Source organism: Bos mutus, chromosome 20 (genome assembly GCF_027580195.1).
Source record: "Bos mutus isolate GX-2022 chromosome 20, NWIPB_WYAK_1.1, whole genome shotgun sequence".
Taxonomy (NCBI): Eukaryota; Metazoa; Chordata; class Mammalia; order Artiodactyla; family Bovidae; genus Bos; species Bos mutus.
The window spans coordinates 3,711,951-3,738,557 of record NC_091636.1 but is presented as its reverse complement, the minus strand read 5'-3'; the positions used below and the strand labels follow the sequence as shown (position 1 = coordinate 3,738,557).

General features: G+C 40.3%; 2 protein-coding genes across 2 annotated transcripts in view; one reads left to right on the top strand and one right to left on the bottom strand.

The window, feature by feature from the left end:
• Window positions 1–6,808, top strand: part of UBTD2 (ubiquitin domain containing 2) — a 61,762-nt gene extending 54,954 nt beyond the window's left edge. The window contains exon 3 of the mRNA XM_070357422.1: window positions 4,309–6,808. Within this exon, the coding sequence (XP_070213523.1) occupies window positions 4,309–4,706 (398 nt within the window). The 3' untranslated portion in view covers window positions 4,707–6,808. The remainder of the gene's footprint in view (window positions 1–4,308) is intronic.
• Window positions 6,809–19,969: 13,161 nt separating this feature from the next.
• EFCAB9 (EF-hand calcium binding domain 9) lies at window positions 19,970–25,526 on the bottom strand. Its single transcript, XM_005909134.3, has 4 exons — window positions 25,391–25,526; window positions 22,105–22,253; window positions 21,131–21,307; window positions 19,970–20,164 (listed from the first exon to the last, which is right to left on the bottom strand). The coding sequence occupies exons 1-4, from the start codon at window positions 25,524–25,526 to the stop codon at window positions 19,970–19,972; spliced, it is 657 nt and encodes a 218-aa protein (XP_005909196.2).
• Window positions 25,527–26,607: the final 1,081 nt, after the last annotated feature.

The following is a 26,607-nucleotide window of genomic DNA, read 5'->3' as shown; positions in this document are numbered from 1 at the left end:
GCCTTTCCTAAACTATCATTGGGCTTCCCTGGTGGCTTAGATGGTAAAAGAATCTGCCTGCATTGCAGGAGACCTGGGTTCAGTCTCTGGGTTGGGAAGATCCCCTGGAGGAGAGCATGGCAACCCCCTCCAGGATTCTTGCCTGAAGAATCTCCATGGACAGAGGATCCTGGCAGGCTATAATCCATGGGGTTGCAGAGAGTCGGACACGACTGAGCACACACACAATCTATCATTAGGTCCTGCTAATTACCACCAATTCTTTCAGATCCATTTCTTTCCATTGTTAGGCAATCATTTTAGCTGGTTCCCCTAATTCCAGTCAGTCACTCTCGTTTCATGCAAATAATAAAAGAATCTTTAGGCTTTGTCTTATTCCCTGGCATAATATTGCTTGGCATATAGTAGGCACTCAATATTTGTAGGAGTGACTCATGGACTGGTATTAGCCACCTTTAGAAATGTTCTATAGTATTAAGTCTCCCTAAGCCTTCTATTAGATTTTCACTGTTGCTGTTTAGTAATTTCACACAGTTGATTCTGTATTTCACCTCAGCAAAGCCACTTTTTATTCCATACTTACATTAATTCTTATTTCCATATAATTCATATTTCTTGGGATGCCCGTTATTTGTATTGTGTCATGCCTGTAGTGGAGTAAAGTGTTAGCTGTGCAGTCGTGTCTGACTCTTTGTGACCCCGTGGACTGTATGTAGCTTCCCAGGCTCCTCTGTCCATGGGATTCTCCAGGCAGGAATACTGGAGTGGGTAGCCATTCCCTTCTCCAGGGGATCTTCCCGACCCAGGGATTGAGCCCAGGTCTCTTGGATTGTTGGCAGATTCTTTACTGCCTGAGCCACCAGAGAAGCTCCCTGTGTCATGCTTAGAGCACACTATTTTTATAGAGTTTTTTCTTTCTTGGCTCTACCAGCTCTAGTCCCATCACTGCTGTGTGATACCTTGGCTCCTCTGTCTGGTTCTCAGTGTATCAATTTGTATTTAAACCCTTGGTGGTTACACTATGTCTGCTTCCCTTGACTCTAAGCTCCTGGGGATCAGGGGCAGCCTTTGCTTCCTTGTAACCCTCTGTGCTCAGTGCCAGTGACACACCCTAACACTTCCAGGTGTTTGCCAAGTGACGGAGACCACCGTTAGTTTTGTCTTTAATAAAAAGACGCAGGGCCCTAAAACGGTGGGGGATTTGGGAATATATTGTTCAGAACAGTTTGAGCCTACAGAGGAGTCATTCTGCTCTGTATAGGTAACTCTGGGGTAGTATTCAGCTCTGGTCTATATTGATTAATTTTTTGATACTTTATGGACTCAGATATTTAATGTGGGTAGAGGGTAATCCATAAAACTAGTCTAAAAATATAATTAATATTTGACTTCATGGCCTGAATTTTTGGCATATTTATTTTTTAGTTTAATCTAAAACTGGAACATATTTATAATTCAGTTTGCAATATAATTTGACTGGCAGGAGTGAAGAACAGAGTAAACCAGAAAATTTCATGTTAGATAAATTGAAGTTACCTTTCCCCAAAATATCAGAATATAGGAGCTTCTTAGCCGTAGAGTCTGGATAGTTTATTTACAGCATTATAGATGTGAGGCTTCCTGAGCTGGAGCAAGAAGATATGCCATCCAGCTGTACCTCTTCCATGGAGCTTTTATTCTTACCCATTTGACTCTGAAAACTGAACCCTTGACTTTCTGGGCTGAAGGGCAGGTGGGGAAAGACTCAGCTTTACACTGTGATGCAGAAGTGAGTATTCAGATCTGGGAAGACCACAGTGCCTGGCAGGCTGTGCGTCTGTCGTAAGGGTGCCTTGCGCTGCTGTTCAGCCCTGGACAAGACGCTGCCACAGCGCCTCACGCCCTCCTTTCTCGGGAGGCTGGAAATGCAGGCTGCCTTTTGGTCAAGACATGATTCTGCCCACAGTTTGACAGCTTTGGTTTGCTTTCCTGTTCTCTGTCTCTTGTGGTGCATGAATATGAAGCAGTGTGTGTAAACCTGGAAACCAATTTACAGGTCATTTTTATCCTGCCTCATTTAGCTAATTGAGAAAAGTATTTGAGGTTAAAGAATGCTGCTGGAGGTTGTACACCTAGTTAATAACAAGGCTGGGAGTATCGTCATGGTCTCCTGATTGCAAAAGTAGTGATTTAGCTTGGTCTCTTGGGACTTCCCTGGCATTTAAGACTTCCCGCTTCCACTGCAGGGGGTGCATGGATTTGATCCTGGTCAGGGAACTAAGATCCTGCATGTCATACTGCGTGGTCAAAAAAAGCAACCAAAAAACAAGGTGTAGAATGGTGCCTGTCTAAGAGAACTTTTTTTTTAATAGAATAGTTACGTTAATATATGGGCTTCCCCGGTGGCTCAGTGGTAAAGAATCCGCCTGCAGTGCAGGAGACGCAGGAGACTCTGGTTTGATCCTTGGGTCAGGAAGATCCCCTGGAGGAGGGCATTGCAACCTACTCCAGTTTTCTTGCCTGGAGAATCCCATGGACAGAGGAGCCTGGCGGGCTACGGTCCATGGAGTTGCACAGAGTCAGACACGACTGAAGGATCTTAGCATGCACGCATGTAAATACATGCTCTTGTACCTGTCAGGCTGGTATCAGTGGGATGTGTATCTGAAGTTATTTTCCTGAGAGAGATGATGAGTCTGTAGTGAACTCTCCACCTTTTCTTTGCTAGTTTTCCTAATGGTCAGGCCATCTGAAAGACACTGGTAGGTTTCTTTGCCTTAGAACAAGCCTATATCAAGTATGTACACAGTGAAGTTTGCACAACTGATTTTATAAATAACATTCTACAGTGTGATGGCTGCTAGTTTAGGAAACTGCTGGTGATCACAGCTGGGCTTGAAACATGTCCATCTCTACAGTTTCATAGCAGTGTTCAGATTAATTAGTGAACAGCACAGAGGCTGAACATTAAACACAGAGGAAGGGGAGATTCACGAGTATTGATGCTTGGTGGCTGAGGTCTCACCCCAGCCCATCGTACGTAACTTAGAAAGCAGGCCCAGGTCTACGCTTGGTGCGTTGGCGACTGTTCGAATCTCATGTGGAATTCTTTGTATTTTCCGCCTGTTGATAGTGACCACAGAGACCAGGTTATTAACTCACCTGTTCATTGATAACCATTTCTCAGTGTCCCACTTCCCATGTTCATTAGCCTGTGTGTAGTGTTTTGAATATAGATGTTTTTGGTTTTTATCTATATTGAACAAAGGACACATTATGAATACCTTACAATAAAGCATTCATTCAGTATGCCCTCAAGTTCCCCAAGGGAAGCTCTGGTAATTACAATGCAGTTTATAAAGAAATTAACCATGAATATCTTCTTTTAAACCGCAAACACTTTTTATCCCCTCCCCTGAGCAGTGGGTTATAAACTTCATACTTCTTTTATTCTTCCTTTTTAACCCGTAGCTTCTCTGTAACAGATTGACTAATAATTAGGGTAAATAAAACACCTCAGTCACTTCTGTGGTAATTGTGCTAATGAGATTCATATATAAGCCATGAGCCAGTGGCAGCTGGTAAGCTTGTCATCTCTAGTTTGTGATTTCTTTGGACTGAGGTCTTCTGGCAAAGGAAGTCTGGGCATTAAGAGAACCACTCTGGGATGCTATTGTGGCGAATTGGGCTTAGAGATCTGGTTTTTTTATTTGTTTGTTTTTAAGGTTAACTGATTCGTTTCCTAAAAGATATCCCACTGCAGTTTGAATTTCCCCTTAATTTGGTCTGAGCATTGAAATATTAGTAAATTGGAATTTTGTGTGCTTTTTTTCCTTTTTTAATGAAACTGTAAATTAGGTATAAAATGACTTAGAAGTGTGAGGGTAAGGAGTTAGGGTCCTGGTTCATTTGATAAACACTCAGGTAATTGGGGGCTTCCCTGGTGGCTCAGACAGTAAAGAATTTGCCTGCCACGCAGGAGACCCAGGTCTGATCCCTGGGTCAGGAAGATCCCCTGGAGAAGGAAATGGCTACCCACTCCTCTGTTCTTGCCTGGAGAATTCCATGGACAGAGGAGCCTGGCAGGCTACAGTCCACGGGGTTGCAAAGAATCGGACACAAGTGAGCAACTGACACTTGCCCTTTTTCAGATAATTGGTCATGGGCCATCCATGATAACAGTCGTTGACCACTGACAGAGATTGGTCTTATTTTACATTTTTTTCCCTTTTAAGTGGCAAGCCAGGGAGATGTTTGAGCATTTGCACAATGTAAAGAAAAATGCATTCATTTAGGTTAAACCCTTTTTCATTTCTTCTCTTTCTGAAGGTGCACTTACAGAGTGCTATGATGAACTGGGGAATAGATACCAGCTTCCAGTCTATTGCTTGGCACCACCAATCAACATGATAGAGGAAAAGAGCGACATAGAGACTCTGGATATTCCTGAGCCACCGCCCAATTCTGGGTATGAATCTCAGCTCCGTTTGCGCCTCTCCACTGGCAAAGACCTCAAACTTGTGGTCCGCAGCACAGACACAGTGTACCACATGAAGAGACGACTGCATGCTGCGGAAGGAGTGGAACCAGCTAGTCAGCGGTGGTTCTTTTCTGGCAGACCTCTCACTGACAAAATGAGATTGGAAGAGCTGAAGATCCCAAAGGACTATGTCGTACAGGTTATAATGAGCCAACCTCTGCAGAACCCAACACCAGTTGAGAACTGACCTAGTCCTGTTGGCCGTCCCCAGATCCTTCATGCCCCTTTTTATTGTTCTCATTTCCTACTCTATGGCGTGAAATCTGTTTTCACTGCTCTGAATTCCATATGAATGGATTTAGTTCTGAGGAATTATCAGTGAAAAATTCCATCTGTGATGGAGACCAACAAAAGTAATTAATAAAACACAAAGAGCCAGCCTTTGAGACTCATGTAATTACAATTTTTAATTCAAGAGGCAGTTAAGAAATAGATAACCTTTTATTTTAAAACACCCAACAACTATGTAATGGCTGTATTTAAATGATTTGGACTGTAAATAGAAGATTGCACCCATGAAGAACAGCACCAAGCACCTATGAATACAGAGTTCTCAAATATAATTTCCAGAAATCATCGATAACAGTTATAAAACTTGAGCTTTTTGAAATGGAAACTAACAGAGCAGTACTTGAGGTTCGATAACTTTTCTGATCTTAGTTCTTTGCTCAAGTCATATTTAGCCATAAAGGTGTAGAGACTGGCAAGTTGTGCTTCAGTATTGCTACTCCCATTCTCATGGGTTGAGCTCCTTATTTACGTTCACACTAAATTTTGGTGCCTTTCTAGCGCGTTGGTGGCAGGCATCTTTCTGGAACACTAGGCAATAATTTCGTCAGTGCATTCAGATCTCTGATTTTCAACTGATACTTAGTTGAAAAGTCCATTGTCCTCTTGCTGCATAAGTATTCTGAAATGTCTATATAAGAAGCTGTTTTCATATCCAGGCTTAGAAGGTCACTACTATATAATACCTTCATTGATCTGCCTACTCTGCTTAGAACTTTCAGAGCTAGCTGTGCCCCAAATGCATGCATACTAGGTCAGGGAATGCACAGAATCAATAAAGTAATTATCTTGTCTCCCCCGGTTTGCAGGAAGGGTGTAAAGAAAACCCATTCTGTCTGTGCCTAGGAGAATTGTGCCTGTCTTCAATCTTTCAGAAAAAAAATTTCAAGGCATAATTTACTAGTGAAAAATTTCCTGGCATCACTTAAACATTGGCAGTGAGACCTAATGATGATACGTTGCTTTATACTTCAGTGCTTACCATAATAGCTCACTGTTACCTGTAGTTGTGGTGGATGAGAATTTTCCTCTCTCATCTTTCATAGCAAAGAGGCAAATTAAGAAGCATCGGCAGATTATAAAACTGAAAAATTCCATGGCATAACCTGATTCTTCTGTATAAATTCCATGGCTTCTCAATGGAATAAAGCTGCCAAGGATTGTATTTAATGCGGAGCCTTTTCAAAGTTGGTTCCATAGGTGAGAAGGGGGCTAGCACATACGATGTCCCTGAACCTCTAGGAACCCATGAGATGGAGAAGCAGAGGCAAGCAGGCACTTAACGCGGTTCTCAAATGGGAGATGATCAGACCTCCACACTCATTTTGGATGTGAAGCACCATTATTAATTCAGTGGCAGACTGAAACTGCTATTTAGTTTAAATGTTATGTTTAAAATGTTATTAAATTTCCTATAGCCTGATTAGATACAATATCTATAATTGTAATGTAGCGTGTTTCTGAGAGCTTTAACTGTTTCTCTTTTTTATGCAATCATTTTAAAGATTGTGGCTACATTTAATTTAGCTTTGCTGATAATTGAATCTAAATTCAAGAGGGGACAGCAACATTAATTCCAAAGGAATATTTTTATATGTGGAGGTGGAGGTACATGAGGGTGTTTTAGAATAATGCCCCGTCATCAAAATGTTTCTTAATTTGTTTGCCACATTAAACAGCAGCATCTCTCAAAGTTTGTCAACTGGAGGGAAAAAAATGTTCAAATCTATTTTTCTTAAGTAAATTCGGTGATATAATTATCTATGATTGATAAAAGTTTTTTTGTTTGTTGAGGATTTGAGCTCTGTTAAGAGTTTATTTTATTTTAAAGGAACATATACCTTGAATAACAATTTTCTGGGCATGTTTAACTAACCTAGGTGAGAAAACCATGGTGCTGTTTAATTGTAAATAGATTGATATAAGATTGGACCAATACTTGATGTGTACAATTTTAGTATGTAGGGTTTTTGTGCTTTTTAAAAAAAAAAGTTCAATTTTTCTCTTTGTCTTTGCCTTTATTCTGGGTGTTTAACTATTATTACTGTCCACAGTAAGGGTAATCTGCTTCTTACTGATAAAACTTCTAAAAAGGTTTTCCCCCTTTTAAAACCCTTCCAGGTCAGTAAATAACAAGTTCATCATCACCAAACCTAGACTCTGCTGTATCAAACCATACATGGGCATTTATAGATACACTTTATTTGCTGCCTTGAAACCTTGGGCTCAGTAGGTTGTTGTTTTTTTCTTTTAAGAATCATGCTGTAAACCAAAACCCATCATTCAGTTTTTCAGAAGGATTATCCATTTTGGATCCAAGTGGCAGGTTTTGATTGTTGAATTTTTATTTAAAATAAGCAGTACGTTCACATGGGAAAAAAATCCGAACATAAAAAAGTCTCTCTTCAACTCCTGTGCTTCATCTCGCATTTCTTCTCTCCAGAGGTAACAGCTGTTCACAGTTTTCTGGATATCTTTAGAGATATTCTAGCACAGTGGTTCTGACACTTCAGCATACATCAGAATTACCTGGAAGGCTTATTAAAAACACAGATTTAAAAAACATACTATTATCAACAATTATATGCCAATAAAATGGACAACGAGGAAGAAATGGACAAATTCTTAGAAAAGTACAATTTTCCAAAACTCGACCAGGAAGAAATAGAAAACCTTAACAGACCCATCACAAGCACGGAAATTGAAACTGTAATCAAAAATCTTCCAGCAAACAAAAGCCCAGGTCCAGACGGCTTCACAGCTGAATTCTACCAAAAATTTAGAGAAGAGCTAACACCTATCCTGCTCAAACTCTTCCAGAAAATTGCAGAGGAAGGTAAACTTCCAAACTCATTCTATGAGGCCACCATCACCCTAATACCAAAACCTGACAAAGATGCCACAAAAAAAGAAAACTATAGGCCAATATCACTGATGAACATAGATGCAAAAATCCTAAACAAAATTCTAGCAATCAGAATCCAACAACACATTAAAAAGATCATACACCATGACCAAGTGGGCTTTATCCCAGGGATGCAAGGATTCTTCAATATCTGCAAATCAATCAATGTAATACACCACATCAACAAATTGAAAAACAAAAACCATATGATTATCTCAATAGATGCAGAGAAAGCCTTTGACAAAATTCAACACCCATTTATGATAAAAACTCTCCAGAAAGCAGGAATAGAAGGAACATACCTCAACATAATAAAAGCTATATATGACAAACCCACAGCAAACATTATCCTCAATGGTGAAAAATTGAAAGCATTTCCTCTAAAGTCAGGAACAAGACAAGGGTGCCCACTTTCACCATTACTATTCAACATAGTTTTGGAAGTTTAGGCCACAGCAGTCAGAGCAGAAAAAGAAATAAAAGGAATCCAAATTGGAAAAGAAGAAGTAAAACTCTCACTATTTGCAGATGACATGATCCTCTACATAGAAAACCCTAAAGACTCCACCAGAAAATTACTAGAACTAATCAATGATTATAGTAAAGTTGCAGGATATAAAATCAACACACAGAAATCCCTTGCATTCCTATACACTAATAATGAGAAAACAGAAAGAGAAATTAAGGAAACAATTCCATTCACCATTGCAACGAAAAAGAATAAAATATTTAGGAATATATCTACCTAAAGAAACTAAAGACCTATATATAGAAAAAACTATAAAACACTGGTGAAAGAAATCAAAGAGGACACTAATAGATGGAGAAATATACCATGTTCATGGATTGGAAGAATCAATATAGTGAAAATGAGTATACTACCCAAAGCAATTTATACATTCAATGCAATCCCTATCAAGCTACCAACAGTATTCTTCACAGAGCTAGAACAAATAATTTCACAATTTGTATGGAAATACAAAAAACCTCAAATAGCCAAAGCGATCTTGAGAAAGAAAAATGGAACTGGAGGAATCAACCTACCTGACTTCAGGCTCTACTACAAAGCCACAGTTATCAAGACAGTATGGTACTGGCACAAAGACAGAAATATAGATCAATGGAACAAAATAGAAAGCCCAGAGATAAATCCACGCACATATGGACACCTTATCTTTGACAAAGGAGGCAAGAATATACAGTGGATTAAAGACAATCTCTTTAACAAGTGGTGCTGGGAAATCTGGTCAACCACTTGTAAAAGAATGAAACTAGAACACTTTCTAACACCATATACAAAAATAAACTCAAAATGGATTAAAGATCTCAACATAAGACCAGAAACTATAAAACTCCTAGAGGAGAACATAGGCAAAACACTCTCTGACATACATCACAGCAGGATCCTCTATGACCCACCTCCCAGAATATTGGAAATAAAAGCAAAATAAACAAATGGGACCTAATTAAACTTAAAAGCTTCTGCACATCAAAGGAAACTATTAGCAAGGTGAAAAGACAGCCTTCAGAATGGGAGAAAATAATAGCAAATGAAGCAACCGACAAACAACTAATCTCAAAAATATACAAGCAACTCCTACAGCTCAACTCCAGAAAAATAAATGACCCAATCAAAAAATGGGCCAAAGATCTAAATAGACATTTCTCCAAAGAAGACATACAGATGGCTAACAAACACTTGAAAAGATGTTCAACATCACTCTTTATCAGAGAAATGCAAATCAAAACCACTATGAGGTACCATTTCACACCAGTCAGAATGGCTGCGATCCAAAAGTCTACAAATAATAAATGCTGGAGAGGGTGTGGAGAAAAGGGAACCCTCTTACACTGTTGGTGGGAATGCAAATTAGTACAGCCACTATGGAGAACAGTGTGGAGATTCCTAAAAACTGGAAATAGAACTGCCTTATGATCCAGCAATCCCACTGCTGGGCATACACACTGAGGAAACCAGAAGGGAAAGAGACACGTGTACCCCAATGTTCATCGTAGCACTGTTTATAATAGCCAGGACATGGAAGCAACCTAGATGTCCATCAGCAGATGAATGGATAAGAAAGCTGTGGTACATATACACAATGGAGTATTACTCAGCCATTAAAAAGAATACATTTGAATCAGTTCTAATGAGGTGGATGAAACTGGAGACTATTATACAGAGTGAAGTAAGCCAGAAGGAAAAACATAAATACAGTATACTAACGCATGTATATGGAATTTAGAAAGATGGTAACGATAACCCTGTGTACGAGACAGCAAAAGAGACACTGATGTATAGAACAGTCTTATGGACTCTGTGGGAGAGGGTGGGAAGATTTGGGAGAATGTCATTGAAACATCTGAAATGTCATGTATGAAACGAGATGCCAGTCCAGGTTCAGTGTACGATGCTGGATGCTTGGGGCTGGTGCGCTGGGAAGGCCCAGGGGGATGGTATGGGGAGGTTGGGAGGGAGGAGGGTTCAGGATGGGGAGCATGTGATTTTTTTTTAAAAAATAAAATTTAAAAAAAAAAAAATAAATAAATAAATAAAAAAAAAAAAAAAAAAACCCTTCCAGGTCAGTAAATAACAAGTTCATCATCACCAAACCTAGACTCTGCTGTATCAAACCATACATGGGCATTTATAGATACACTTTATTTGCTGCCTTGAAACCTTGGGCTCAGTAGGTTGTTGTTTTTTTTTCTTTTAAGAATCATGCTGTAAACCAAAACCCATCATTCAGTTTTTCAGAAGGATTATCCATTTTGGATCCAAGTGGCAGGTTTTGATTGTTGAATTTTTATTTAAAATAAGCAGTAATGCGTTCACATGGGAAAAAATCCGAACATAAAAAGTCTCTCTTCAACTCCTGTGCTTCATCTCGCATTTCTTCTCTCCAGAGGTAACAGCTGTTCACAGTTTTCTGGATATCTTTAGAGATATTCTAGCACAGTGGTTCTGACACTTCAGCATACATCAGAATTACCTGGAAGGCTTATTAAAAACACAGATTTAAAAACATACTATTATCAACAATTATATGCCAATAAAATGGACAACAAGGAAGAAATGGACAAATTCTTAGAAAAGTACAATTTTCCAAAACTCACCAGGAAGAAATAGAAAACCTTAACAGACCCATCACAAGCACGGAAATTGAAACTGTAATCAAAAATCTTCCAGCAAACAAAAGCCCAGGTCCAGACGGCTTCACAGCTGAATTCTACCAAAAATTTAGAGAAGAGCTAACACCTATCCTGCTCAAACTCTTCCAGAAAATTGCAGAGGAAGGTAAACTTCCAAACTCATTCTATGAGGCCACCATCACCCTAATACCAAAACCTGACAAAGATGCCACAAAAAAAGAAAACTATAGGCCAATATCACTGATGAACATAGATGCAAAAATCCTAAACAAAATTCTAGCAATCAGAATCCAACAACACATTAAAAAGATCATACACCATGACCAAGTGGGCTTTATCCCAGGGATGCAAGGATTCTTCAATATCCGCAAATCAATCAATGTAATACACCACATCAACAAATTGAAAAACAAAACCATATGATTATCTCAATAGATGCAGAGAAAGCCTTTGACAAAATTCAACACCCATTTATGATAAAAACTCTCCAGAAAGCAGGAATAGAAGGAACATACCTCAACATAATAAAAGCTATATATGACAAACCCACAGCAAACATTATCCTCAATGGTGAAAAATTGAAAGCATTTCCTCTAAAGTCAGGAACAAGACAAGGGTGCCCACTTTCACCATTACTATTCAACATAGTTTTGGAAGTTTAGGCCACAGCAGTCAGAGCAGAAAAAGAAATAAAAGGAATCCAAATTGGAAAAGAAGAAGTAAAACTCTCACTATTTGCAGATGACATGATCCTCTACATAGAAAACCCTAAAGACTCCACCAGAAAATTACTAGAACTAATCAATGATTATAGTAAAGTTGCAGGATATAAAATCAACACACAGAAATCCCTTGCATTCCTATACACTAATAATGAGAAAACAGAAAGAGAAATTAAGGAAACAATTCCATTCACCATTGCAACGAAAAGAATAAAATATTTAGGAATATATCTACCTAAAGAAACTAAAGACCTATATATAGAAAACTATAAAACACTGGTGAAAGAAATCAAAGAGGACACTAATAGATGGAGAAATATACCATGTTCATGGATTGGAAGAATCAATATAGTGAAAATGAGTATACTACCCAAAAAGCAATTTATACATTCAATGCAATCCCTATCAAGCTACCAACAGTATTCTTCACAGAGCTAGAACAAATAATTTCACAATTTGTATGGAAATACAAAAACCTCAAATAGCCAAAGCGATCTTGAGAAAGAAAAATGGAACTGGAGGAATCAACCTACCTGACTTCAGGCTCTACTACAAAGCCACAGTTATCAAGACAGTATGGTACTGGCACAAAGACAGAAATATAGATCAATGGAACAAAATAGAAAGCCCAGAGATAAATCCACATACATATGGACAGCTTATCTTTGACAAAGGAGGCAAGAATATACAGTGGATTAAAGACAATCTCTTTAACAAGTGGTGCTGGGAAATCTGGTCAACCACTTGTAAAAGAATGAAACTAGAACACTTTCTAACACCATATACAAAAATAAACTCAAATGGATTAAAGATCTCAACGTAAGACCAGAAACTATAAAACTCCTAGAGGAGAACATAGGCAAAACACTCTCTGACATACATCACAGCAGGATCCTCTATGACCCACCTCCCAGAATATTGGAAATAAAAGCAAAAATAAACAAATGGGACCTAATTAAACTTAAAAGCTTCTGCACATCAAAGGAAACTATTAGCAAGGTGAAAAGACAGCCTTCAGAATGGGAGAAAATAATAGCAAATGAAGCAACCGACAAACAACTAATCTCAAAAATATACAAGCAACTCCTACAGCTCAACTCCAGAAAAATAAATGACCCAATCAAAAATGGGCCAAAGATCTAAATAGACATTTCTCCAAAGAAGACATACAGATGGCTAACAAACACTTGAAAAGATGTTCAACATCACTCTTTATCAGAGAAATGCAAATCAAAACCACTATGAGGTACCATTTCACACCAGTCAGAATGGCTGCGATCCAAAAGTCTACAAATAATAAATGCTGGAGAGGGTGTGGAAAAGGGAACCCTCTTACACTGTTGGTGGGAATGCAAATTAGTACAGCCACTATGGAGAACAGTGTGGAGATTCCTTAAAAAACTGGAAATAGAACTGCCTTATGATCCAGCAATCCCACTGCTGGGCATACACACTGAGAAACCAGAAGGGAAAGAGACACGTGTACCCCAATGTTCATCGTAGCACTGTTTATAATAGCCAGGACATGGAAGCAACCTAGATGTCCATCAGCAGATGAATGGATAAGAAAGCTGTGGTACATATACACAATGGGTATTACTCAGCCATTAAAAAGAATACATTTGAATCAGTTCTAATGAGGTGGATGAAACTGGAGACTATTATACAGAGTGAAGTAAGCCAGAAGGAAAAACATAAATACAGTATACTAACGCATGTATATGGAATTTAGAAAGATGGTAACGATAACCCTGTATGCACGAGACAGCAAAAGAGACACTGATGTATAGAACAGTCTTATGGACTCTGTGGGAGAGGGTGGGAAGATTTGGGAGAATGTCATTGAAACATCTGAAATGTCATGTATGAAACGAGATGCCAGTCCAGGTTCAGTGCGCTGGATGCTTGGGGCTGGCTGGGTATGGGTTCAGGATGGGGAGCATGTGATTTTTTTAAAAATAAAATTTAAAAAAAAAAATAAATAAATAAAAAATAAAAGAAAAAAAAAAAAAAACCCTTCCAGGTCAGTAAATAACAAGTTCATCATCACCAAAAACCTAGACTCTGCTGTATCAAACCATACATGGGCATTTATAGATACACTTTATTTGCTGCCTTGAAACCTTGGGCTCAGTAGGTTGTTGTTTTTTTTCTTTTAAGAATCATGCTGTAAACCAAAACCCATCATTCAGTTTTTCAGAAGGATTATCCATTTTGGATCCAAGTGGCAGGTTTTGATTGTTGAATTTTTATTTAAAATAAGCAGTACGCTCACATGGGAAAAAATCCGAACATAAAAAGTCTCTCTTCAACTCCTGTGCTTCATCTCGCATTTCTTCTCTCCAGAGGTAACAGCTGTTCACAGTTTTCTGGATATCTTTAGAGATATTCTAGCACAGTGGTTCTGACACTTCAGCATACATCAGAATTACCTGGAAGGCTTATTAAAAACACAGATTTAAAAACATACTATTATCAACAATTATATGCCAATAAAATGGACAACAAGGAAGAAATGGACAAATTCTTAGAAAAGTACAATTTTCCAAAACTCACCAGGAAGAAATAGAAAACCTTAACAGACCCATCACAAGCACGGAAATTGAAACTGTAATCAAAAATCTTCCAGCAAACAAAAGCCCAGGTCCAGACGGCTTCACAGCTGAATTCTACCAAAATTTAGAGAAGAGCTAACACCTATCCTGCTCAAACTCTTCCAGAAAATTGCAGAGGAAGGTAAACTTCCAAACTCATTCTATGAGGCCACCATCACCCTAATACCAAAACCTGACAAAGATGCCACAAAAAAGAAAACTATAGGCCAATATCACTGATGAACATAGATGCAAAAATCCTAAACAAAATTCTAGCAATCAGAATCCAACAACACATTAAAAAGATCATACACCATGACCAAGTGGGCTTTATCCCAGGGATGCAAGGATTCTTCAATATCCGCAAATCAATCAATGTAATACACCACATCAACAAATTGAAAAACAAAAACCATATGATTATCTCAATAGATGCAGAGAAAGCCTTTGACAAAATTCAACACCCATTTATGATAAAACTCTCCAGAAAGCAGGAATAGAAGGAACATACCTCAACATAATAAAAGCTATATATGACAAACCCACAGCAAACATTATCCTCAATGGTGAAAAATTGAAAGCATTTCCTCTAAAGTCAGGAACAAGACAAGGGTGCCCACTTTCACCATTACTATTCAACATAGTTTTGGAAGTTTAGGCCACAGCAGTCAGAGCAGAAAAAGAAATAAAAGGAATCCAAATTGGAAAAGAAGAAGTAAAACTCACTATTTGCAGATGACATGATCCTCTACATAGAAAACCCTAAAGACTCCACCAGAAAATTACTAGAACTAATCAATGATTATAGTAAAGTTGCAGGATATAAAATCAACACACAGAAATCCCTTGCATTCCTATACACTAACAATGAGAAAACAGAAAGAGAAATTAAGGAAACAATTCCATTCACCATTGCAACGAAAAAGAATAAAATATTTAGGAATATATCTACCTAAAGAAACTAAAGACCTATATATAGAAAACTATAAAACACTGGTGAAAGAAATCAAAGAGGACACTAATAGATGGAGAAATATACCATGTTCATGGATTGGAAGAATCAATATAGTGAAAATGAGTATACTACCCAAAGCAATTTATACATTCAATGCAATCCCTATCAAGCTACCAACAGTATTCTTCACAGAGCTAGAACAAATAATTTCACAATTTGTATGGAAATACAAAAAACCTCAAATAGCCAAAGCGATCTTGAGAAAGAAAAATGGAACTGGAGGAATCAACCTACCTGACTTCAGGCTCTACTACAAAGCCACAGTTATCAAGACAGTATGGTACTGGCACAAAGACAGAAATATAGATCAATGGAACAAAATAGAAAGCCCAGAGATAAATCCACGCACATATGGACACCTTATCTTTGACAAAGGAGGCAAGAATATACAGTGGATTAAAGACAATCTCTTTAACAAGTGGTGCTGGGAAATCTGGTCAACCACTTGTAAAAGAATGAAACTAGAACACTTTCTAACACCATATACAAAAATAAACTCAAAATGGATTAAAGATCTCAACATAAGACCAGAAACTATAAAACTCCTAGAGGAGAACATAGGCAAAACACTCTCTGACATACATCACAGCAGGATCCTCTATGACCCACCTCCCAGAATATTGGAAATAAAAGCAAAAATAAACAAATGGGACCTAATTAAACTTAAAAGCTTCTGCACATCAAAGGAAACTATTAGCAAGGTGAAAAGACAGCCTTCAGAATGGGAGAAAATAATAGCAAATGAAGCAACCGACAAACAACTAATCTCAAAAAATATACAAGCAACTCCTACAGCTCAACTCCAGAAAATAGATGACCCAATCAAAAAATGGGCCAAAGATCTAAATAGACATTTCTCCAAAGAAGACATACAGATGGCTAACAAACACTTGAAAAGATGCTCAACATCACTCTTTATCAGAGAAATGCAAATCAAAAAACCACTATGAGGTACCATTTCACACCAGTCAGAATGGCTGCGATCCAAAAGTCTACAAATAATAAATGCTGGAGAGGGTGTGGAGAAAAGGGAACCCTCTTACACTGTTGGTGGGAATGCAAACTAGTACAGCCACTATGGAGAACAGTGTGGAGATTCCTTAAAAAACTGGAAATAGAACTGCCTTATGATCCAGCAATCCCACTGCTGGGCATACACACTGAGGAAACCAGAAGGGAAAGAGACACATGTACCCCAATGTTCATCGTAGCACTGTTTATAATAGCCAGGACATGGAAGCAACCTAGATGTCCATCAGCAGATGAATGGATAAGAAAGCTGTGGTACATATACACAATGGAGTATTACTCAGCCATTAAAAAGAATACATTTGAATCAGTTCTAATGAGGTGGATGAAATTGGAGCCTATTATACAGAGTGAAGTAAGCCAGAAGGAAAAAATAAATACAGTATACTAACGATATATATGGAATTTAGAAAGATGGTAACGATAACCCTGTATACGAGACAGCAAAAGAGACACTGATGTATAGAACAGTCTTATGGACTCTGTGGGAGAGGGTGGGAAGATTTGGAAGAATGGCATTGAAACATATGAAATGTCATGTATGAAACGAGATGCCAGTCCAGGTTCAGTGCACGATGCTGGATGCTTGGGGCTGGTGCGCTGGGAAGGCCCAGGGGGATGGTATGGGGAGGGGAGAGGGAGGAGGGTTCAGGATGGGGAGCATGTGTGTATCTGAAATTAAAAAAAAAAAAAAAAAAAAACATACAGATTGCTGGACTCCTCTCCCAGAGGCTCCAAGTTAGTAGGTCTGAGTCGGGGGCGGGTACAAAATTTGCATTTCTGAGAGTTCCCAGGTGATGCTGCTACTGCTGCTCCCAATGTGAGAAGCACTGCTCTGGTGTGTGTGAGTATGTTCACCCATCCTGCCTTGTCTTTTTCATAAATAACATACGCTATTCTAGACATTTGATTCTGGTGAATCTTATAGATTGTTCCCTATAACTCGAGCTAGATCTGCTTCATTCCTTTATAGCTGAGTGGCGTTCCATTGTTTGGAGTACCACGGGTCTTTCTAGACTTTGGTACTGTAAACGGTGCTCCTGTGAAATGTCCTTTTCTGTAGTTACATCCTTGTGTCTGTGTACAACCATGGAATACACTGCTGAAGAGGGGGTATTGCAGATCGTTGCATACATACAGAGAGCAGATGCTGAATAGCCCTCCAGATGGATTTTTACCAGTTTAGTGCTGTAGACTATGTCTGCTCTTATTTTCCTATACCCTGACCAACTTTTTGCTCTTTGACAGTCTAAGTGGAAACCTGTGTCATGTGTTTTTTCTTTGAATGAAACTTAGCATTGTACTGTATATTTTAAGGCTATTTGTTATTTTTTTTTTCCTCCTATGAATTATCTGTTTCCCATTTTCCTAATCCATTTTGGTCTTTATCCTCTTAATTTGTAAATATTCTTTCTATATTAAGGATATAGTGCCCTTAATATAGGATTTGTTGTTTTCTATCATCTATTGTCATTTGTTTTTGTGTAATTTCCCATGTAAAAATTTTGTTTTGCATGGTCAGATCTATCAGTCTTGTATTTTATGGCTTCTTGGTTTTCTTCCTAAGGTCTTACCCACTCTGAGATTATAGAAGAATTTTCAGGATATGGATAACGGCCCCTCTCAGCAGGTGTTTGCCAAGTTGATTTGGCCTTTTCTAGTCCTTGGCATGGAGAAGGCGATGGCACCCCACTCCAGTACTCTTGCCTGGAAAATCCCATGGATGGAGGAGCCTGCTGGGCTGCAGTCCATGGGGTAGCTAAGAGTCAGACATGACTGAGCGACTTCACTTTGACTTTCATGCATTGGAGAGGGAAATGGCAACCCACTCCAGTGTTCTTGGCTGGAGAATCCCAGGGATGGGTGGGCTGCCGTCTCTGGGGTTGCACAGAGTCGGACACGACTGAAGCAACTTAGCAGCAGCAGCATACCCTATTATTTGGCTGTCCCTCATTCTTCCTGCTCCCCATTCTAAAACAATAAAAGGTATGATATCTTCATTGATTTAGAGACCATGCCTGGGGGAAAAAAAAGACATATACCATTGTTGAGTTGCCCTTTATATATTCCAAGAGTGTTCCCCTGGGAAAATGGGAAAGAGAAGACTTCTCTTCCTCAGACCCCACAGTTTCTCCTTCCAGAACCGCACCCAGGTTGTAAGGCTGTCTGGTAGCAAAAGCTACTGAGGCTGCGTGAAGAGGCAGAAACCCATCCAAGGTAAGCCTGGTGGTGTGGCGAGGCCCTTTGAAATGACGGTTAGTCTCTTGCTGTCATTTCCCAGCCAGATACTGCTAGTCTCTCAGCACAATACTCTTACAGGTGTAGTAGTACCCAAACCTATTTCCAGAGGCTCTTCTCCTTGGAGAATTAACTGTTCACCAAATCAGAGGAGAAGAGCATTGTTCTAAGTGAGATGCTCTCCATCTTCCTGGTCTTCACAATGGTTCTTGAGACCAATCCCATTATCCCTGTGTATAAACCAGAAATCAAGAGATGTGTGTTTCGGGGGACTTCTTGGTGTTTTGCTAGTTCCATTTCGTTTTCATAGTACCATTTTGGGGAAGAGAGAAGGTTTGGTTTCCAAACATGACTCATCAGTATGTTATTAAAATCTCATGACTATTAGAGTAAATATAAAGGATGTTCATAGTGTAACTAACATGATTTCAGTTATTACAACTTTGACTTAATGAATGACAGTCTTTGATAAGCAGTACTTTTGTCTGTTGCATGTTGACAAAGTAATGTTGATGATTATTAAGTACTCTGAATGCTGTGGTCGGTTATATTACGTGGTGTATCCTTAAGAAATTCTTGGTTTATAGGAAATGGGCTGCATTCCTCCAGTCACCAAACTTGTCCCTCAAATCTATGGACGAAGGAGATGTGGTAATTACCATTATGCAGAAGGGGTTTCTGAGCCAGTGAAATGTCAGCTTAAAACTTAAACAGGATCTGCTAGGACTGAGGTGAGTTAGATCAGTTGTTCTAAGCATAGGCATCTAACTGACCTCGAGTCTGAACTCCGGTCCTACCACTGTGAGTCATTAAGAACCTTAGGTAGGTAACAGTTCACAGGGTTAGGAGGATAAAAAAGCCATGTGTCTAAAGCCCCATGCCTTACCTATAGCAAGCACTTACTGAATGGTAGTTAATATTTAATACCACAGTACAGTCCAGTAGGGAGGATTCACAAGTCCCATGCTAAAAGCACTTAAAAATTATTCAAGGCATTACTTACACAAAAAATTAAAATTATACAAGGACATGTAATAATTATCGTACCCTAGTAGATTTGGTATAATTGCTTAAGCACCTAACTCATCAAAGAGCAATTCAAGTTCTAGGAAGAACACAGTCCCCATATCCTTAAAAGTCAATATTCCTTACACATGGAGGCGCATTTCCATTTTGAAGTTTGTTTTTAGCCTTAAGGATTGGGAGAATAGAATTCTGAAAGTATTGGACTACTTGTGGCAAATCTTAGGAAAGCATCGTCTTCCAACTGCTTAGCTCCAGGAAGAGCTGGTAATTGATACACAGGGACCTGGTAGACAGGATTGGTCTGAAAAGCAACAGCAGAACTGGGACATGTCAAAAAAGAGAAGTGATTACATGACTATGAGTCATGTGAGGCCTCAAGGTTAATAAGGTTAAGAATCTGTGGGTTGAAGAACACTCAACCCTCATGTGTAAAAATCAGAGATACTCACTTTGATGTTCTAAGTTTATTTTTAAGACCTGTTAACAATTGTAATTACTTATACTTTCAAATGGTTGTATTCCAAGAAGACTCTCTCTCTGGCTCTCATTCACTTGTGACAGTTTCTTTTTGAGTAAAGCTTTCTCTTTCTTCTTCTCTTTCTCTGCTTTTTGACTCTCCTGATATTTGTCCATGGAGAAGATAGCAAACAGCTTAAATTCCTTGTAATTAAGAAGCTTGTGTTGGGGAGGAAAAAAGGAAAGTTATTTCAGAAAGGATTTGATACTTTGTTTCAGATGGGAGCAGGATTGTAATCACTTCTCATTTAAAACCTTGGAAACTTGATTAAAGAGGCCCAGTAATGAGGACTGATCCCTGTCTGCTTGTGGTCTAGAGCCAGAGACAGCCTACTGTGGGCTCAGAGGGCACCAGGGCCACTTTCTTCTGCTGCCTCAAGTCCACACATGTTCAGGATGCCATCTGAGCTGCTTCACAGTGCGGTCCATCTGTTTAAAGCTTAGACTTTAGCTCTCACTTGCTAGTCCGCATGGACTTGGACTAGGCCGTTCACCGAATGGACTTGAAATAGGTATGCACTGTTTTCTCTTGGAATTAACTCATGTGTTCCCATCTAAGAATTTCTTTGTTTCTACTTATTAAAATCTATAACCCTTCCTCTTAAGACCAATTCCTGCCATATTAAAATAGTTCCTTCTTTCAACTAAACTTCCAACAGAATTTCCTTCTCTAAACTTCTGTAATTTTATATCCACATTATATGATGTAGTAGTTACAACCCTGTCTTCCACAGGCCTGTCCATCTCAGGTTTTCTGTGATCCCCGTACCGTGACTGGGATCACAGCAGGTGATCACAGCACACAGTGCTCCAGCAGGTTTCTCCTTCCCTCCTCCTTCCCTGTCCCACTGTAGGCAGAGGACACAGCCCTCTAGCTCTGGACAGAGGGGCTGCCAGGCCACAGCCTCCCAGGTGGCTCAGGGGTAAGGAGTCTACCTGCCAATGCAGGAGATGCAGGTTCGCTCCCTGGGTCAGGAAGATCCTCTAGAGGAGGGAATGGTGACCGCTCCCTGGAAAATCCTAGGGACGGAGGAGCCTGGTGAGCTACAGTCCAGGGGGTCACAAAGAGTTGGACACGACTGAGCACGCACACTACCGGGCCACATGCTAGGGACCTGCACTTACGCGGTCACCTGTGATGTCGAAGTTATAGTAGAGGTCTCTGAGTTGCTGCTTTTTAATATTAAAGAGAAAGTTGTACATGTGCAAGTTGTCTGGGCCAATTTTCAGCTCCCCATCCAGGTCAAGCAACTCAAAAACAGGCCGGGAATGGCGGAAGATAAATTGCTCTTCCAAATGGTTCTGTTTTGAGAGAAAAACATAAGGAAAGGAATAGTATTGTCGGTGCTACTTTCTAAACTTGTTACATCAAGACTCATCTATTCACTAGTCCACTCCCTAGAGAGCTAAAAGCAAAGGGCAGAATCATAGCAGCTCAGGGCCGGAAGGGTGCTGTGGTCAGTGTATCAGATCCTGCTTCAGCATCTGCCCTCAAGGGGAACTGATGCTATCTGTAGTGATTAGTTCTGCTAGATGGAACTCTCATTAGTAGAATGCATTTCCTTGTGTTCAGTGAAAATCTACGTAAGAAAATGTCAGCGCTGGCGATAAAATGATGAAGACATGAGGTGCCTTTCCTTAAGGAAAGGGAGAGGTGAATACACTCTAGGAGTGTGTGCAAGGTGAGATGGGTACCCAAAGACAAGCAGGTCTTGTCTTGCTCATTCATCCCCTTCAGAATATTCTCTGAGGAAAGGGATCACTGAGGAAGAGAGGCAACTGGGATTACTGGTGATTATTTAAGACCCACCAGCTAGAAGGGGCAAGCAAGGAAGGGCATGCCAAGCAGAGATGTGACAGGATGAGATTTGTTCTTTATAAAGGCAAAGTGGGAGGGAAGCTGGGTAACCTTTCGAAACTCCTAGGTTATAGATGGACCATTTAGGAACCAAAAGTAGTACTCTCCCTGTTTCTTCTTCCTGTTTCCAGTGAAAAGAAGAAAACTTGTGCCGCACTCTTAATTTGGCGCCGCCGTTAGCGACACGGTGGCAGCCGCTGAGCTCTGCCCCCTCGGCCCCAGAGCCTGGCTGGCTACTTGCCTCTTGTGCCAGCAGTATGCACACCAGCATGTAGAACTGGTCAAAACCAATCTCGCCCACCGCGTTCCAGTCCAGCATGTTGAACACAACTGTGATCTGGTTCCTTGTCAAGTCAGTCACGTGATGAAGGAAGTGGTAAAACAGCACATCTGTCAGCAGGGAGATGAGACAGGTTATTCTGAAACAGTTCTAGAATGTTTGACATCTGGGGGCCACCAAAATGGTGGTCCTGTTGGAAGCTTGTTGACGCGGCAATAGTAATGATAATACTTTGTTTCTGGCTTTGCCACTACACATTCCACTGCGCCTGGACTTCTGAAGAAGGGGAGTGGACAGGGCTTGGTTCCTGAGTGCAGCTCATGTGCTCGATGGACCAGACCGATGTGCATACATAACCAATAAAAGGCTCAAAGTGCTCCTAGTACATAGAAGAGCTTAGTTCTCACTGGGGACCTAGGACATGCTCTTGGAAAAGCTGACATTTCACCTGGATCATTCACCTGAGAGAATTAAAAAGAGAAATTTAAAAATCATTCCTCTTCTATAAAAGTATCACTGTGCCTCATGCTTATGTAACGTAAATGCTTTTGACTGGGGAAAGGAGCTAGCATCAGGCACCTTAGGTGCTGGGCACTCTAAGTGCTGCATGTCGCGGAACCCAGGCAGCTACAGAGCCTTTTACAATAAGCTTTGGGTGATAACTAGGCTTGGGGCTTCTCGAGCTGTAATGGGCATACCAGTCACTTGGGGATCTTGTAAACACAGCGGTTGTGATTAGAAACTGGCTTGGGACTACTGAGTCTGCATCTTAACAAGCTCCCAAGTGATGTGGCCTCTGCTGCTCTGTGGACCACACTTGGAGTGGCAGAGCTGGAGTTCATATGTGGTCCATCTGACTCCACAGCCTTGCTCTTTCTACAGTGAAGCTGTATCTTTTGCACATTAGTTAATGCATCTGCAGTCATATGCAATCGGAGGGAAAAAAAAAAAAACACTGTAATTTAAAGGACAGGGAAGGTTTTTGCCTGAAATTCCACTCACTCATCATCTGTCTTGGGGGATGTTAGATGGAAGAGACAAACATGGTGATGTGTTCACACAGTGGTATGTGGCTGTACAGGTTGTATGTACAGATCACCCGTAAGATTTCAGAGATTCTCAAGTGTAACTTTGTCTACATGTGGTTTCTTCTTGCCCACTGATTACAGAGGGCTTTAAACCCACATCTCTTGCAGCTCCTGCATTGGCAGGCGGGTTTCTTACCACTGGTGCCACCTGGGAAGCCCTACCTTATTTATACCCAGTCCTAAAAGAGAAAAAAATCAAAAGACAAATGAACAAACAAAAAAGCCCTGAAGTGTTAAAGCCCTAAAGAACCCACCTGCCAACGCAGGAGACGCAAGAGACCCATGTTCGGTTGGAAGATCTCCTAGAGGAGGGCATGGCAACCCACTCCAGTATGGTTGCATGAAAAATTTCATGGACAGAGGAGCCTGGTGGCCTACAGTCCATGGGATCGCAAAGAGTCAGACACGACTGAGCAACTGAGCATGCACACATACACATTAATTACATTAGTTGTCTTATGTCTCCTGCACGAGACATGGCTCCACTACATCTGTAAAGCATGTCTGGGTGGTTTGGAGTCCTGGCTGAAGTGGGCTAAGGGTACAATGAATCAGTTAACACAGTGTCATGATCTGAGGGTTTCCCACGTCCCACCAGGTGTGAGCACTTGGGAACACACCATGTGCAGACATGCTGATGCCTGTGTCCTTGCTTCGTGAGGATTGCTTTACAGTAAGGCTCAGTAGCTAATCAACAGATACTATTATTCAATCGGCCGACTCCAGGCCAAGCATCTAGGGTTCGACGTCACCACATCCCTGGCAGGCAAAGCTCAAGCCTGTGCCTTCCTCCAGGTCACCATCCGGTCCCTTGGTGACCAGAAGACCCGAGTATGACTTCATCTCTCAGGTGTTGCATCAGCGGGGAGCGACTTAGTTACCAGGGAGATCAGACTGCTCAGCAAACGCTGGTGAGACTATGGGCTTTAGAGTTAGAAACCCTTGGGTTTTGGGGCCAGCTTTTCTGTTTACATCAAGGTGCCCTACAGTTGTCTTATCTAGGACTGGGTTATTGGGAAGATTTGGTGACATGCTGTGTATAAATCTGAGGCATGAAAGTATGAATAAATGAAGGTATCTTTATTATTTTATAAGGATTGAATGAACTCTTTAAAAAATTTTTATGGAAGAAACTCCTTGTTGATAAATGATACTTCTCTCCCTCAGGTTACAATGAGTGAATAGGATACCTTATTTATGCTAAGTCTCTTCAGTACTGTCTGACTCTCAGTGACCCCATGGACTGTAGCCCACCAGGCTCCTCTGTCCATGGGATTCTCTAGGCAAGAACACTGGAGTAGTTAGTCATTCCCTTCTCCAGGGTATCTTCCCCATCCAGGGATCAAACCCACATCTCTTGCAGCTCCTGCAGTGGCAGGTGAGCTCTTCACCACTAGCGGCACCTGGGAAGCCCTATCCAGGTCTAAAGAGAAATAAATGCCAAACAAACAGAAAGCCCTAAAGTGTTGTGCACTCAGCAGCAGGGTTGAGCTCATCAACACTTTTCAGTCACAAGTACCAAGAATTAGAAGGGAGCTTGCCGATCATCTGACTCAATTCTCCCAGTCTATGGACAAGTTTTGCTAAGGGACTCTTGAGGGTTAAGGCCTGAGAGGGGTCGGCCGCCAGGAATAGCTGTAACAGTAACGAACACATTAAACCCTTAGAGCGTGCCGAGCACCGTGCTAAGCACTTTCCGTATGTTATCTAATCTCATCACCTTTTTTTTTGGCTGCACCATGCATCATGAAGCATCTGAGCTCCCAAACAGGACTGAACCCACGCCCTGTGAAGTGGAAGTGCGGAGACTTAACCACTGCACTGCCAGGGAAGTCCCTCGTTATCTTTCTTTTCCAACCATGAGGTGGACTCCATTATTAGAAGCCTCACTTACGGATGAAGAAAATTAGACTTAGAGGATGATGACATTGTGCAAGTCACCAAGGAATAACGCGTGGAGCCAAGATCTAATCCCAAAGCTTGTTGTTTTATCTGCTTCACTGAACTGCCATCAAGTCTCAGCTGGCGGGGTCTCTCTGTGCTTTGTTTCGAAGATGTAATACCTATGTTAATGAACTAGTTTCTGGCTCTGTAAGTTCTCCTGCACATTCATTAAAAACCAAGTCATGACCAGAAGAAGCACTTACGGAAGTACTGACCATTCAAGGTTTTCTTGTGGTGCACGTCAAGAAGGTGAAAATACTCCACCAAGGCCTTCACATTCCTCACGGATAATAAGCAGTACAGTTTGTCCAGGTAAAGGTACCACAGAAACGATCCCTGCTTCAGTTTCATTATGGAGCCCTTTAAGCCGAAGACTCTGGCAACCTGAAGTAGAACAGAGAATTCTGCCTCAGAACTAGAATGTTGGGTGGAGAAAAGCTCAGGTAGTAAAGATCTTCCTAGGTCAGACATCACAGGAAACAGTCAATAAAAATTTAAAATTGCGGCAATTCCCCTGGCTGACCAGTGGTGAGGACTCGGCGCTTTCACTTTGGAGGCCCGGGTTCAATCCCTGGTCGGGGAACTATGATCCCACAAGCCAAGCAGGGTAGCCAAAAATAAAAATGAGAATTTTCCAAAGTCAGTGAAAGACACCCATCCACAGACTGTGCTCATTATCGTTATCAAAGTGAACAGCTATGTAACTACACGCCAGGCACTGTTCTAAGTGTGTTAATATACTAACTCATTTAGTCTGCAGACTAGTCATAGAATCCTAAGAGGCAGAGATTATTATACCTATTTTACAGATTAAGAAACAGGCTCAAGGCACAAACTGCTGTGTATAAAATAAGCTATAAGGATATATTATACAAGGAGGATATATTATATGTTACATGTCTATATATATACATAATATACATATATATATATTTGGCTTTGCCTCACAGCTTGCAGGATCTCAGTTCTCTAACCAGGGATTGAACGTGCGCCCTTAGTAGTGAAAGCATAGACTCCTATCCACAGAACCACCAGGGAATTCCCTAGCCAATATTTTATAATGACTGTAAATAGAATCTAACCTTTAAAAATTGTGGACCACTATGTTGTATACCTGTAAGTTATATAATACTGTACATCAAATATATCAATTAAAACTTAAAAAAAGAAACCAGCTCAGAAAAGTTAAGTAATTTTCCTAATGTCAATAGGCTAGTTAATGGTGAAGTCAGCATGTGAACCCAGATAGCCTGCCAATAATCACTGCTTTTTAGCCATGCAATATTGCTTCTCAAAACCTTGAAGTCCTAAGTAGCTGAAATAAGAAGAAATACATATCTGTACACATCAGAGTGCAACTATATTCTACCAAAGACAAAGATTTTAAAGGCAATCAGAGAAGAAAGATTACTTTCAAAGGACTGATGATTAA

Bases quoted from the DNA above. Each gene is read 5' to 3' on its own strand.
- EFCAB9 (XM_005909134.3), bottom strand. From the start codon at position 25,526: ATGAAACTGAAGCAGGGATCGTTTCTGTGGTACCTTTACCTGGACAAA. The intron at 22,254-25,390 runs GTCAGTACTTCC...CCCTGCTGACAG, and splicing joins CCACAAGAAAACCTTGAATG to ATGTGCTGTTTTACCACTTC. The intron at 21,308-22,104 runs GCAAGTAGCCAG...CTCTCAAAACAG, and splicing joins GCATACTGCTGGCACAAGAG to AACCATTTGGAAGAGCAATT.